Consider the following 12,732-nt stretch of genomic DNA (forward strand, 5'->3'; position numbering starts at 1 on the left):
AAAAAAACTCTGTAAAATTCTTACACGATTTAAGTAATTGTTTGAGACTCAAAGGAGGTAAAATGACTCTCTATGAAAAATGTGTTTGGTAGAACTGTTTTTCTTCCCCACCAGACCCCTCATGTTTATGCTTTTATTCTTCAGACGGGACCCACTGGACTAAACTTCCAAAGTGAAACAATCAAAACAGCTCCAGAGAACAATCTCATAATGAGAGATAATCATGTCAGGTCATTCGTCGGCATGCAAGCACGTATATCTTTCATATTTTTACAGCTGAAATAAAGAGTCTGAGTACTTCATCCACATCTCATCGCAGGTTCAAAGACAGAGAAGCAAAGCTGATGCCAGAAAAATGATGAATCTGTTTGAAGTTCTGTGAAAAGGCTTTTTTTCTTCACGCAAGTAACGGCAAGTCAAAAAAGCAACTAAAACAACATTTTGAGGGAGAACTTACAGAATGTGGGAGTAGAGTTATTATCCCTCCCTCCCTTTATCTATCCGCCGCCTCCTCCTAAAGCCCTGAATCAGCACCTTTACTCAGACAGACAGACACCTGGGAGACGTCTGCACATATAAAGAGCAGCAGGAAGCCAACAGGACAGAGTAGCACTGTGGTGGCGGAGACTCGTTACTCGTCCCGGGACGCTGCAGAGGAAATACTGCTGATCAAACAACCAACAACACAGCTTGTCGCTACTGTCACCTTCAGCAACATGGTAGGAGAATGACAGGGGCATTTGCTCTTTTGTGTTCATAAATTGTGTGTAACATAATATATACTATTTTAGATAGTCAAAGTAGTATAAATACTACTTTTTCTGAATGTTCTGTCTACATGTGTAATGTCTCTAACCTCCCCAACACTGCACTGAATGTATTTGAACTGTTGGGTCCATTTGTGTTGATTATTGCATGGATTTTTAGTTTCTTTGTGTTTTCTATCGACACCCTCCTGCATCACTTCATCTTCAGCTTGTAGCCTTTTGCACGGTGAATGTTTTACTCTCTGGATGTCTTTATTAATGTTCATGTTCGCTTTAGTCAACCCATGTCTTATAAATGTCACTCAACAACCAGAAAATCATCTAAAGGGATGTTCTCCCTTCGGGGGATACCAGCCAAAATTCTCAACATGTTCAAACATGACGGCTGGAAGTGCTTGAAAGCCAGTGAAGGGTTGGAATGAGCCCATCTAGTTTTTGATGTGTTTACACTTGACATAATTAGAAGAGCTGATGCAAATATGAGAAATAAGTTACCGTCAGATGTTTTTGCATTGCACTGCGTGAGTTTGAATTTTATTAATTGTGAAATTGAACCACTGTTGGAATTTAAATATTAATGTATTTTTGCTCCAAATCTGTATTTTATAGGAGGTCCAAAATTTAAACTTATAGATGTGTAGATATGGGAAGCCAAAGATGTCCAGATGCATCATATGCAGCTGTGAAATTTAAACAATCCTTAATGCTTTCTGTTGGAACTGAAATATCACTTTGTTCGATTTTTATTTTCTCATTTTGCAGTTTTACTCAGACTTAATTCTACCTTTTTGTTTGACTGTTTTTTGGGTTCACAAACTGTAGCAGAAAGCTCCATTACTGTTACCATGATGACCCAAATTTCATGAGTCAAATTCTGATTAGAAAAAATTCTAAAGAGGCCAAAAAATCTAGTTACTCAAGTTGAAGCTGTAAAAATCAGACAATGAAAGTTCAGATGAAAAATTCTAATTTTAACCAAAGAGTCCTGTCAAGGTACGTAAGTGAAAGTAGGAGGTGCGATCAGGAAGTACAGATTCTGTTCCTGCTGGACTCTGGGTGACTTTTTAAGCGCACATTTGTAATTTCACCATGGACCTGCAAAAGTATCACCATGTCAAAGCCTGTTTCTCTGTGACCTTGATCCCTGGGTGTGGGGTCCACGGCTACGATCCAGAGAACAAACAGTTTTCAGTGGAAAAACCTGCAAGACCGAAGAAGGTGCATCGGGTCAGGAGCACAAGCAAGAGCATGCTCATTGTTTTCTTTAACATTCACCTGGTTCAGCTCTGTGAATTCATCACCCGGTGTCAGACTGTCAACGTTGACCTCTAATGTACCGTTCTGAGGCATCTAAGGGAGAACGTTTGGTGCAAATGACCTGAACAGCACTATGGCTTTGATTTTTGCTTCTTCCCCTCTCGTCCAAGAGGCTTCTTTACTCCATGTTCTGTAGATGTTGGAAATACTTTAACCTGGATGACTGAAAATCTACACAGACTCCCTACAGTGTCCTCTTCCTCCCCAAAATGAAATTCAAGTTGAAAAGTTGCTGATCTCAGGCTTTAGGGGGCATCCCAAGTATGGCAGAAGCACTGGGAGCAGAGCAGCTCTGCACAAGGAGACTACATCCATAGTCTAACGCAGGGATAGCAGCCTTTTTTTATCTTCACAGTCTCAGGACTTTTTGATCACATCAAAAATAAGCTGCCTGTTCATCATTCATAGTTTTAAGGGTTTACCAAGGCTACCACAGAGGCTGATTTTACTCCAGTATTTATACCTCTATAGTATGATGACCTTCTGTCTATATTTAGATGAAAACAAATGAGCAAATGTCTCAGGGTGGTGCAGAGAGTAGCTTGTAGAATATGTTTCTGTCTCAGTTTCGTGCAATGTGATCTATGTGAGTGTTGTCATGTTCTTGAATGTTGACCAACCTACGTTACTTTTAATGTTACAGTGTTATTTTTAATGTTGATTTGTCTCTTTGTATGTGTAATTGTGTGTCTTGCTTGGTTGTCCTTTTTAAGCTGCTTTTTCATGCCCTTTTTAACTGCCCCTTGGGGACAAATGAAAATTTTTTTAATTGAATTGAATTACTTGTTCTGCACAGAGAGAGTGCATCTCCATCCATGTGGGCCAGGCGGGTGTCCAGACAGGAAATGCATGCTGGGAGCTCTTCTGCCTCGAGCACGGCGTCGGTCCTGATGGCGTCTTCCTGGACCTCCCTGCAGAAGCAAACTCCCGAGAAGATCCATTTAATACTTTCTTCAACACTGGGAGCTTTGGACGTCATGTTCCAAGAGCGATATATGTCGACCTGGAGCCCACAGTGGTTGGTGAGTCTGAGTCCATTAAATGGGTTTATTTTTAACTTCTTTGTCTGTCTTTTATTACCACTCCCAGCGTCCAGTTACATGTGTCTTATATATGATGTGACGCATCTCCATCGACATGGGTCATGCAGGTAACACTGGTATCCTAGCAACAAGCGCAGTGGTGACTCCTTCACCACTTGTTCAGTGTACATTGTGTAAATATCAGGATGTACAGTGCAGTGTTCAATACAATGGACATGAAAAACATTTTTTTTTATTCTCTCCCAGGTCAGAAAACATGAAATTCTCCAAAAAGATCAAAAATACTTCAAATATTTTCCAAATTCTGTCTGTCTTGACCAGACTGACTCTCCTCTGTCGTGTCCTGTTGAGCAGCACAGCTCACACAATGTTAATCAGCTCAGTGCTGGGGCTGATGTGTGCCGAGCATTATTCATATTTTTGACATTGATTTTCTCCGTTCTGTTACTGCATACTGCAGGGGTGTCAAACTCATTTTAATTCAGGGACCACATTCAGCTCAATTTGATCTCAAGTGGACCAGACCAGTGAAATCGCAGCACAATAACCAATAAATCACCACAACTCCAACTTTTTCCTTTGTTTTTGTACAAAAAAGTACATTGTGAAAATGTTCTCATTTAAGGAAATATCTTTTTACAAAACAATATGAACAACCTCAAATTTCTGAAGAAAAATAAATTCAATTTCAGCAACATCATACCTCAGTTTATCATTTACACATTACAACTTACAGATCACAGAGTGTTTACAAAGGAACAAAACGTTTAGTCACAGGTATCTGGAACTGAACGATATAGTATTTTGCTGTAAAAAAGACAAACAACAACAAAAACAAGACAAAATATTACAAGAATGAGACATAACAACAAAAGAGAGTAACAGAAAGACAAAAATGAGACAAATGACACGGAACAAAACAGAAAAGAGACCAAAAATTAGACAAAAAAGATGTAAAGCAACAAAAAAATGGACACAAATGAGACAAAAAATGGCAAAAGCATGAAACAAAGCAACAACAACGACACACAACATGGCAAAAATGAGGCAAAAAACACAAGTGAGACAAAAAGGAAACACAAAACAACAAAAACATGAGACAAACAATAAAAAAGACAACAAACAATAAAAGCAAGACAAAATAGTACAAATATTGGACACAAAACAACAGAAGAACAATGAACAATCTAATATTTTACTTTATGATCAAAACAACTTGTCATGATCTAAGAATTATTTCAAATTTATAATAAATTTACAAATTGAAGTTAATGTCTTCTCTGTCATTTTTACATTTTACAAAGTCGTCCCACAGGCCAGATTGGACCCTCTTATTGGCCGGTTTTGGCCCATGGGCCGCATGTTTGACACCCGTGAAAACCTCCATGAAACAGCTCCATTATTACATTAAATTTAAAAAATATTTTTATGCACCATATTACACAAAATTTCCTTTGAGTCAGTCCAATACTGTTGATATCTTTTATATGTCTTCAGCTCTAGACTGTAAAAATGTTCAAGTTAATCATGAGTTTACCACATTAGTGTCGATTAAATCTAAATATAACGTTACAGCTAAGATGATACACTATAGATCCACATTTGCTGTTGTCTGTTCTGAATTAAATCCGTCTTTCCAGATGAAGTGAGGGTCGGGAAGTACAGAGAGCTGTTCCACCCCGAGCAGCTGATCTCTGGAAAGGAGGACGCTGCCAACAACTACGCTCGTGGCCATTACACTGTTGGGAAAGAAATCATTGATGGAGTCATGGAGCGTGTTCGTAAAATGGTCAGTAATAATGTGAGGGAAGCACTGGGAATCTTCATATGAATAAATATAAATGTCACATTTACAGAGACCTGAGAGGATGTTATTATTGCAATTCCTATTTTTTCCTTCCTTATTACACAAGCTCTAAACTAATTTATCAGCAAGACACAGGAACCTTCTGGTCTGTATTTACAGTTCGGTCTCTCTGAGTGCTGAGAAAGCTTCATCTTAAACAGGAACATTTTTGTTGCATCAAACATTGTACACTTTTACCTCTGCGACTACCAACATGTCACCATAGGCCTGCTGTTGGTCGGATGTCAGTCATCTAACCAACAGTCATACAAATAAAAATAACTGAAAAAGAAATTCCCTTTGACACCAAGCAAGAAACACATTATTTTCCAGAACATTTAAATTGGAAGACAGCACCATATGTTGAATATTTATCACCTTTGCAGTAGCTTTGATGAAGTAAAAGTCAATGCAGCATTTTTGGTCACCTTTGATCAGAAAATCTCAGTGGGAGCAGGACAAGAGTAACTTGTCAAGAGAAATTTCTAAAATTCACTGCAAGATTTTTGGTGGGTGTTCACCATTCCAATTTAATTCAATTCAGTTTGATTTATTTAGCACCAATTCACAACATCTGTCATCTCAAACCTTCCTACAGTAAAGTGAAGAACTTACAAATGCCCCAAACAGCCCCATCTCCTGTGGGTTTTTTGAGCTCCAGAGCACCAACATAACTGCCACCCATGTTTTGGGAATAAGTACATTTGGTTTCTTGCAAAGAGTCAGATGAGAAAACTGATCCCATCCTCGTGCTTACACAATACATATAAAGCTCTCTATTTTAACTCCATTTTTGGTCTCCACCAACTGCTGGGGTAAACATCTGGTCCTTTAGCTGCTAAATGCTACAGTTTGTTCATAAGTTAGTTAACTTTTTCTGTCTGCTGGAACAGTGTGCTGTATGTTTTAGAGTCTTTTTTGTTGATGACACCTGCCTGCTGACATCAGAACTGAACTAGCAGAGACTGAATCTTAGTATGAATCTTCAAAAAGCTTATCAGAGGAACATTCATTCATTCTGCTTTAAATCAGTAAAGACTGTTGTGTCCCTCTCATCAGACGGACCAGTGTACAGGCTTGCAGGGGTTCCTGGTCTTCCACAGCTTTGGAGGGGGGACCGGCTCTGGCTTCACCTCTCTGCTGATGGAGCGTCTGTCTGTAGACTACGGCAAGAAATCCAAGCTGGAGTTTGCGGTGTACCCAGCTCCCCAGGTGTCCACTGCTGTGGTGGAGCCCTACAACGCCATCCTGACCACCCACACCACCCTGGAGCACTCCGACTGTGCCTTCATGGTGGACAATGAGGCCATCTACGACATATGCCGCCGCAACATGGACATCGAGAGTCCTGGGTACATCAACCTCAACAGGTTGATCGGTCAGATAGTTTCCTCCATCACTGCTTCCCTTCGTTTCGATGGCGCCCTCAACGTCGATCTCACGGAGTTCCAGACCAACTTGGTGCCGTACCCTCGTATCCACTTCCCTCTGGTGACCTACTCGCCCATCATTTCTGCTGAGAAGGCCTACCATGAGCAGCTGACCGTGTCCGAGATCACCAGCGCCTGTTTTGAACCGACCAATCAGATGGTGAAGTGTGATCCTCGTCATGGCAAGTACATGGCCTGCTGCCTGCTGTACCGAGGCGACGTCGTCCCAAAGGATGTGAACACTGCCATCGCAAACATAAAGACCCGACGTTCCATTCAGTTTGTCGACTGGTGCCCCACTGGCTTCAAGGTGAGTCGCAGTGTGAAGGTAAGGAATACAGCCGGAGATCCTTTCTCACTGAGCATCCTCTTTGTCTCAACAGGTCGGCATTAATTACCAACCTCCAACTGCTGTTCCTGGTGGAGACCTGGCGAAGGTCCAGAGAGCTGTGTGCATGCTGAGCAACACCACCGCTATCGCTGAGGCCTGGTCTCGCCTTGACCACAAGTTTGACCTCATGTATGCTAAGCGAGCCTTTGTCCACTGGTACGTGGGTGAAGGCATGGAGGAGGGAGAGTTTGCAGAGGCCAGAGAGGACCTGGCCTGTCTGGAAAAAGATTACGAGGAAATGGGCCAAATTGACCCTGATTCTGAAAATGATGATGATGAATGCTAATCTTGAGGCCTTAGGCTGAGCTAACAAAGCAGTTTTTGTCTCCTGATTTTATATTATGTCTTTTAAGCTAGAGTTAACCTAAGTCCTGACATATCTGTGTAGATTCTCAGTTATTCAGGTTATAGTAATCCTAAGGTTGGTGAAAAGTGACTGGATTTCAGTTTGAGAACTGAAAAAGCCTCTTCAATACCATGAGTGTCTTCAACAACCAAAAAGAGAAGTCCAGATGCTTTTTACTGCAGCTCTTAGGACAAAGCAATGACCTTTCTCACGGCCTCGTTTTTTATAGTGCCACCTTTAGATTCAAAGATCAAAGTTGAATTTGAATTGTGGTCTGAAATAAAGCTTGTCTTGATATATTGTGTGTGAAACTTTTTACAGACACGGCGGTCTCAGCGCTCTAAGACGGTACCACATATTTACCACAACCCCATTAAGGATGCTGCAGGGGATCTTTGTTGCACGCTCCCCTCCCCCGTTCTGCTTACATTTCCTGTCTGCTGCTGTCCTACATACTGCAGAATAAACCCAAACACCTTAAGACAAATTTGCAAGCAAAGTAAGAACAATCAGTTATTAATGAAATCACACAGTTGTTTTTATCAGATCTTTTTATGCCCTTTGCCCAAAATTCACTTTCACAAGTTTTCTCCCAGTAAATTATCAGAAAATGAATACCACCAAGTGCAAAATTTAACCCACCATTATGTACTTTAATGACACACCAGTTGGTTAAAAAATAAAAAATAAAAATGCTGCGGATTCTGAGGGGGTCAGGTTAGAACTTTTTCCAGATTTAGTTGATTTTATATAGACTGACTCATGTCTAAATAAATAAAGAAATACACAATTAAAACACCAACGCTTCACATAGATATTGAGAAAATGAAAATACACTGGATTTAATGTTTTACAGCCGCAGTTTTGACTCCAAACTTCTGAAACAAGCTATGAGTTGAACATCATGTTTCTAAGATATTCATAGAGAATTAGGAAACACCATGAGGGGGATGAATCAATAAAACTTGTTTGTTAAACCACTAAATAGGGAAACATATAAAATTGTGAGGTTAAATCATTTATATCTTGTTCTGTTTAGTAAATCAGGTACAGACACTGAAAAGAGAGAACTGTTGGACCAACTTAAATTAATTATTTTTATTGAGTTTATTCAACTAACACTATATGTTATGCTGATTAAATTTAAAAAATAATGTTAATGCCACTTTTTTATCTTCTTCAATTAAAGTTACATGTATCATTTAATTTCTCTTCAGTGAGTATTGCTGAAACTTTTTAAGGACTTAAGGAAAGTCAACTTGAAGTTTCCAGTTTTTCCAACATCAGTATTTTCTTTACTTTTAATGTAAAACATGAAAGATTCACTGTTCTTTCTTTGTGTTTACTCTGTAATCCTACTCAAAGAAGATGCTGGTTGAGCTGCAGCAAAATAATTTGAGGAAACGTGCACATCAGACATATAATTGTTGGACCAGCAAACCCTAATTTTCACACCTGGACAGAATACAATTTAAAGTTGAGAGACTCCACAGAAGAAAACCACCTTCACAAGATAGGTGAGATTTATCCAAAACTATACTTTACTTCAGCTAAGACACACTTTTGACCTCAGTTTCCCTCTCCTGCTAACATACTTGCGGATCATTCACCAGTTTATTACATCAAATCTCCACATAGAACTGTCTTAGTACGCTTTGATGTTTACATTTAGTTGCACTTTATCATAATTGTATAAATCACATCCTTCAGTAATGCTTATGGTGGTTTAGTGAATGAATTAATTCTGGTTGCTTATCATTTATAAATGACTAAGTCATCGTCACATCATGTAACTACTTCACATTTAGTAGAAAATCAGAAGCAGAACAGCGTCTGTCCTCACATGAAGCAGTTTTGTAATCCAGCTATCTCCCAGATGAAAACATTAACATCCATCCATCCATTATTTATACACCACTTAATCCTCATTAGGGTAGCAGGAGGGCTGGAGTCTATCCCAGCTGACTTAGGGTGAAGGCAGGGGACACGTAGACACAAACAAACACACTCAAACGTTAACATAATAAACATAAACACAGTTTCATAAATGCATTTTCATGCAGCTGAAATACAGCTAACTATAGGCATCCTGTGTTTATTCATGCATTAAATCATCATAAGTCATGCATTAGTTAAACATTGCTTAAGTACATGGTTTGGTAAACTTAACAAAAAGTGTTTCCTTACACTCTGATCCATCCCTACTACCAGGGAGGCTGAAGATAGCCCCAAACATACAGCCAGAGTCATGTAGAACAGTCAGCTTATGAAGAACAAGGAGCAGCAGATGGTGTTTCCACCACAGAGGCCTGATCTGAACATCACACAGTCTGGGATTAAATGAACATACCGGCGTAGAACCAGGGGAATTCTCCAAAATGCTTGTTTAGTCAGAGTAAATACTGATTAAATATAGTTGGGGGGTTTTGTTGTTGTTTTTAGGACATTAGCTGATCATGAAAACTATTAATGGCATTATTATTCTCAAGATTATTTTTGTCACTTCTTTCATGCATTTTTAAGCGCTTTTACATGTTATTAACTTCGTGTCTTCTCTCTCTTGTAGTCCGTACCTCTCTACAGCTATCTCTGGAGCTACAGAAGTCTGTTCAGTGTTTATGTTCTCTTCTTTGTTGTTTTTTTGTCTCTGCTGTCCAGTTCTTGCTCCCCTTTACCCTCACTTTACCCCAACTGGTTGAGGCAGACATCAGCCCTCCCTGAGCCTGGTTCTGCTGGAAGTTTTCTCTACTGTCACCAATATGTTGCTCAAAGGGAATTTTTGTATATATTGGGTCTTTGATGTGTAATTGTGTTGGATCTTAGCATTAAAATTTTAATTTGTATAGTGAATTTGCATAATTAATAGTGGATTTTTTTACCTTAATTTTTAATTTAGTTGAGTAAATTTGCATAATTAACAACACTGTAGGGTCGCAATTAATATTGTATGGTGTTATGTAAAGTTGCAATTTATATAATATTGTTGGGTATTGACCTTAACATTGGAAAGAGTAGCATTTGCATAACTATGGATGTTGGAGAGTTAACTTTAATATTTAAATCAGTCAGTATAATTATATTGTACAGTCTTAACCTTAATGTTTTAATCAGTTGTGCAAATTTGAACATGGGCTGCACAGTGTGTAGTGGTTAGCACTTTTGCCTTGCAGCAAGAAGATCCCTGGTTCGAATCCCGGGGTGGGCCTGGGATCTTTCTGCATGGAGTTTGCATGTTCTCCCTGTGCATGCGTGGGTTTTCTCCAGGCACTCCGGCTTCCTCCCACAGTCCAAAAATATGCTGAGGTTAATTGATTATTCTAAATTGTCCGTAGGTGTGAATGTGAGTGTGATTGTTTGTCTGCATATGTAGCCCTGCGACAGACTGGCGACCTGTCCAGGGTGTCCCCTGCCTTCGTCCGAGTCAGCTGGGATAGGCTCCAGCGACCCCAGTGAGGATAAAGTGGTGTATACCTAGAGAATGGATGGATGGATGAAATTTGAACATTTAATTACACAATACGATCTTAACCATAATTTATAAATTTGTCAAGCAAGTTTGCATAATTATTATTGTTTGTTTTTCAATCTTAATTAAAATGTAATTATAATTTGACAGATTTTTGGAAGCATCCTCACTAAATCAGCCAAAAAGGACGTGATAAAAATGGCTACTTTTCTTTCACATAATAAAACAGATCATTAAAGAGGAGCTATGTTTTAGCTTTCCTCTGTGTTTCCTCTCCCTGGTGTCCCTGTGTTGGGTCCAGGATCAGAGCAGCAGCTGACAGTCTCTGGTCCAGCAGATGTTTTAAAGCCTCCAAACGTCCAATCAGGACGGACTATTTAAGCAACGAGTCCCGGCAGCCGTGAAGGTGTCACCTGCACATATCCATCCGCGGTAGTGTAAACACAAGACAATCTACAAAGAAGAGGATTGTTTCGCTCTCTTTTATTTACATGTGTTCACTCCAGCTGCCTGCATTGTCCCTCATATTATCTCCACTTACATGCTACAGATCGTAGACTGATGGTCTAGTGGGGAATAATCCAGATCTGGTAAACTTGGTGGGTTTTCTAGGATGTGAGGCCTGTGGAGCAAACATCGCCTGTAGACTGCTGGATCATACTATCATGAAGGCTCTTCTGCTTTTCTGTAGCAACACTACAAAAAAATATGCATTCAAAGTTTTACATCAGTAAAAGTGCAAAACATCCAAATTATATTTGAGCATTGAAAGTGATTCAGCAGCTGTAATGCAGGATGTGCTGCAAATGTAAGTTAAATTCACAGTTTTGTAAAATTTCATATCACTTTGCAAGGATTTCACATTTATACTAGAATTAGTGGTAATGCCAATCATAATTAAATTTACTGTCAATGACTTTAGATCTTTCTACCATCCGTTTACAGAACAATAAATTGCAAATAGACATCATAACCACATATTTTTAAAATAAGATTTTATTTATAATAACATATCAGGAAAATTATTTCACACTCAAAATTTATTATAATAAAAATGTACATCTTTCTATTACATACATGGTCCCTGGTAGTGATCCTTCCTGGGATCTGTTTGCATGGAATTTGCATGTTCTCCCTGTTTTTTGTTTTTTGTTATTGGGTTCCCTGGCTTCCTCCCACAGTCCAAAACACACTGAGGTGAATTGATTATTATAAATTGTCTGTAGGTCTGAATGTGAGTGTGATTGTTTGTCTCTGTGTGTATTCCTGTGACAGACTGTTACCTGTCCAAGGTGTCTCCTGCCTTCACCCTAAGTCAACTGGAATAGACTCTAGCCTCCCCACGACCCTGATGAGTATTAAGCAGCATATAGATAATGTGGGGCTGGTAGCTTTGGTCAATAAAGCTTTGTTTTTATCTTAATCCATAATTATATATTAAACTGTTGTGAATTTGTTGATTGCATCATGCAATAATAATCTGATTTGTGAAGTAAGAAACAAACCAATCAGGTGATGCATGCCTGTAACTTGTAGTGATTATGAAGCTGAAGGAATATTGACGAACATGCACATCAAAAATACTAAATAATAATAATTAGGATAATTTGGTTTATGCAGCACTTCTTAAAACAAGGGTATGCCATATGTTTTGGCAGAAAAACATAAACAGGATACCCAGAAGGTATTATGTTATTGAGCATTTCACATGTGCATTAAGCCCTGAAGACCACCCCTAAATATTAATATTATTTTTGATAGATTTATTATTAATGTATGATTTGCAGATCTAAATTTTGGCTGTACCATGATGCACTTTAAACCAAAGGCTGCACATTTAGACACTAGTGGAGCTCCACTATCAGTTTAACAGTAAATTGGGTTATATTCTGCTCTAAAACCACTTTAGTGTGACTCAGAAAGCATGAATAAAAATAGAACATCATGGTTTCTATATGAGCGTTAGGGTGCAACCAAAAAGTGTGGTTTATTGCACTGCAAATCGGACAGCATGTCTAGTTCTAGCTCCTGAATAACAGCAGTAAACTCTGAGGAGACTCAGAAAGCCCAGAGGCATTAACAAGAGCTGAGCGGTGTCTAGTTTTTCGGGCGGACGTGCTCACTGC

General features: G+C 39.1%; 1 protein-coding gene across 1 annotated transcript; it reads left to right on the forward strand.

The window, feature by feature from the left end:
• Window positions 1–559: 559 nt before the first annotated feature.
• Window positions 560–7,437, forward strand: tuba5 (tubulin alpha 5). Its single transcript, XM_022188086.2, has 5 exons — window positions 560–719; window positions 2,881–3,106; window positions 4,768–4,916; window positions 6,033–6,713; window positions 6,787–7,437. The coding sequence occupies exons 1-5, from the start codon at window positions 717–719 to the stop codon at window positions 7,078–7,080; spliced, it is 1,353 nt and encodes a 450-aa protein (XP_022043778.2). The 5' UTR covers window positions 560–716; the 3' UTR covers window positions 7,081–7,437.
• Window positions 7,438–12,732: the final 5,295 nt, after the last annotated feature.

This window comes from Acanthochromis polyacanthus, chromosome 6 (assembly GCF_021347895.1).
Source record: "Acanthochromis polyacanthus isolate Apoly-LR-REF ecotype Palm Island chromosome 6, KAUST_Apoly_ChrSc, whole genome shotgun sequence".
Classification (NCBI taxonomy): domain Eukaryota; kingdom Metazoa; phylum Chordata; class Actinopteri; family Pomacentridae; genus Acanthochromis; species Acanthochromis polyacanthus.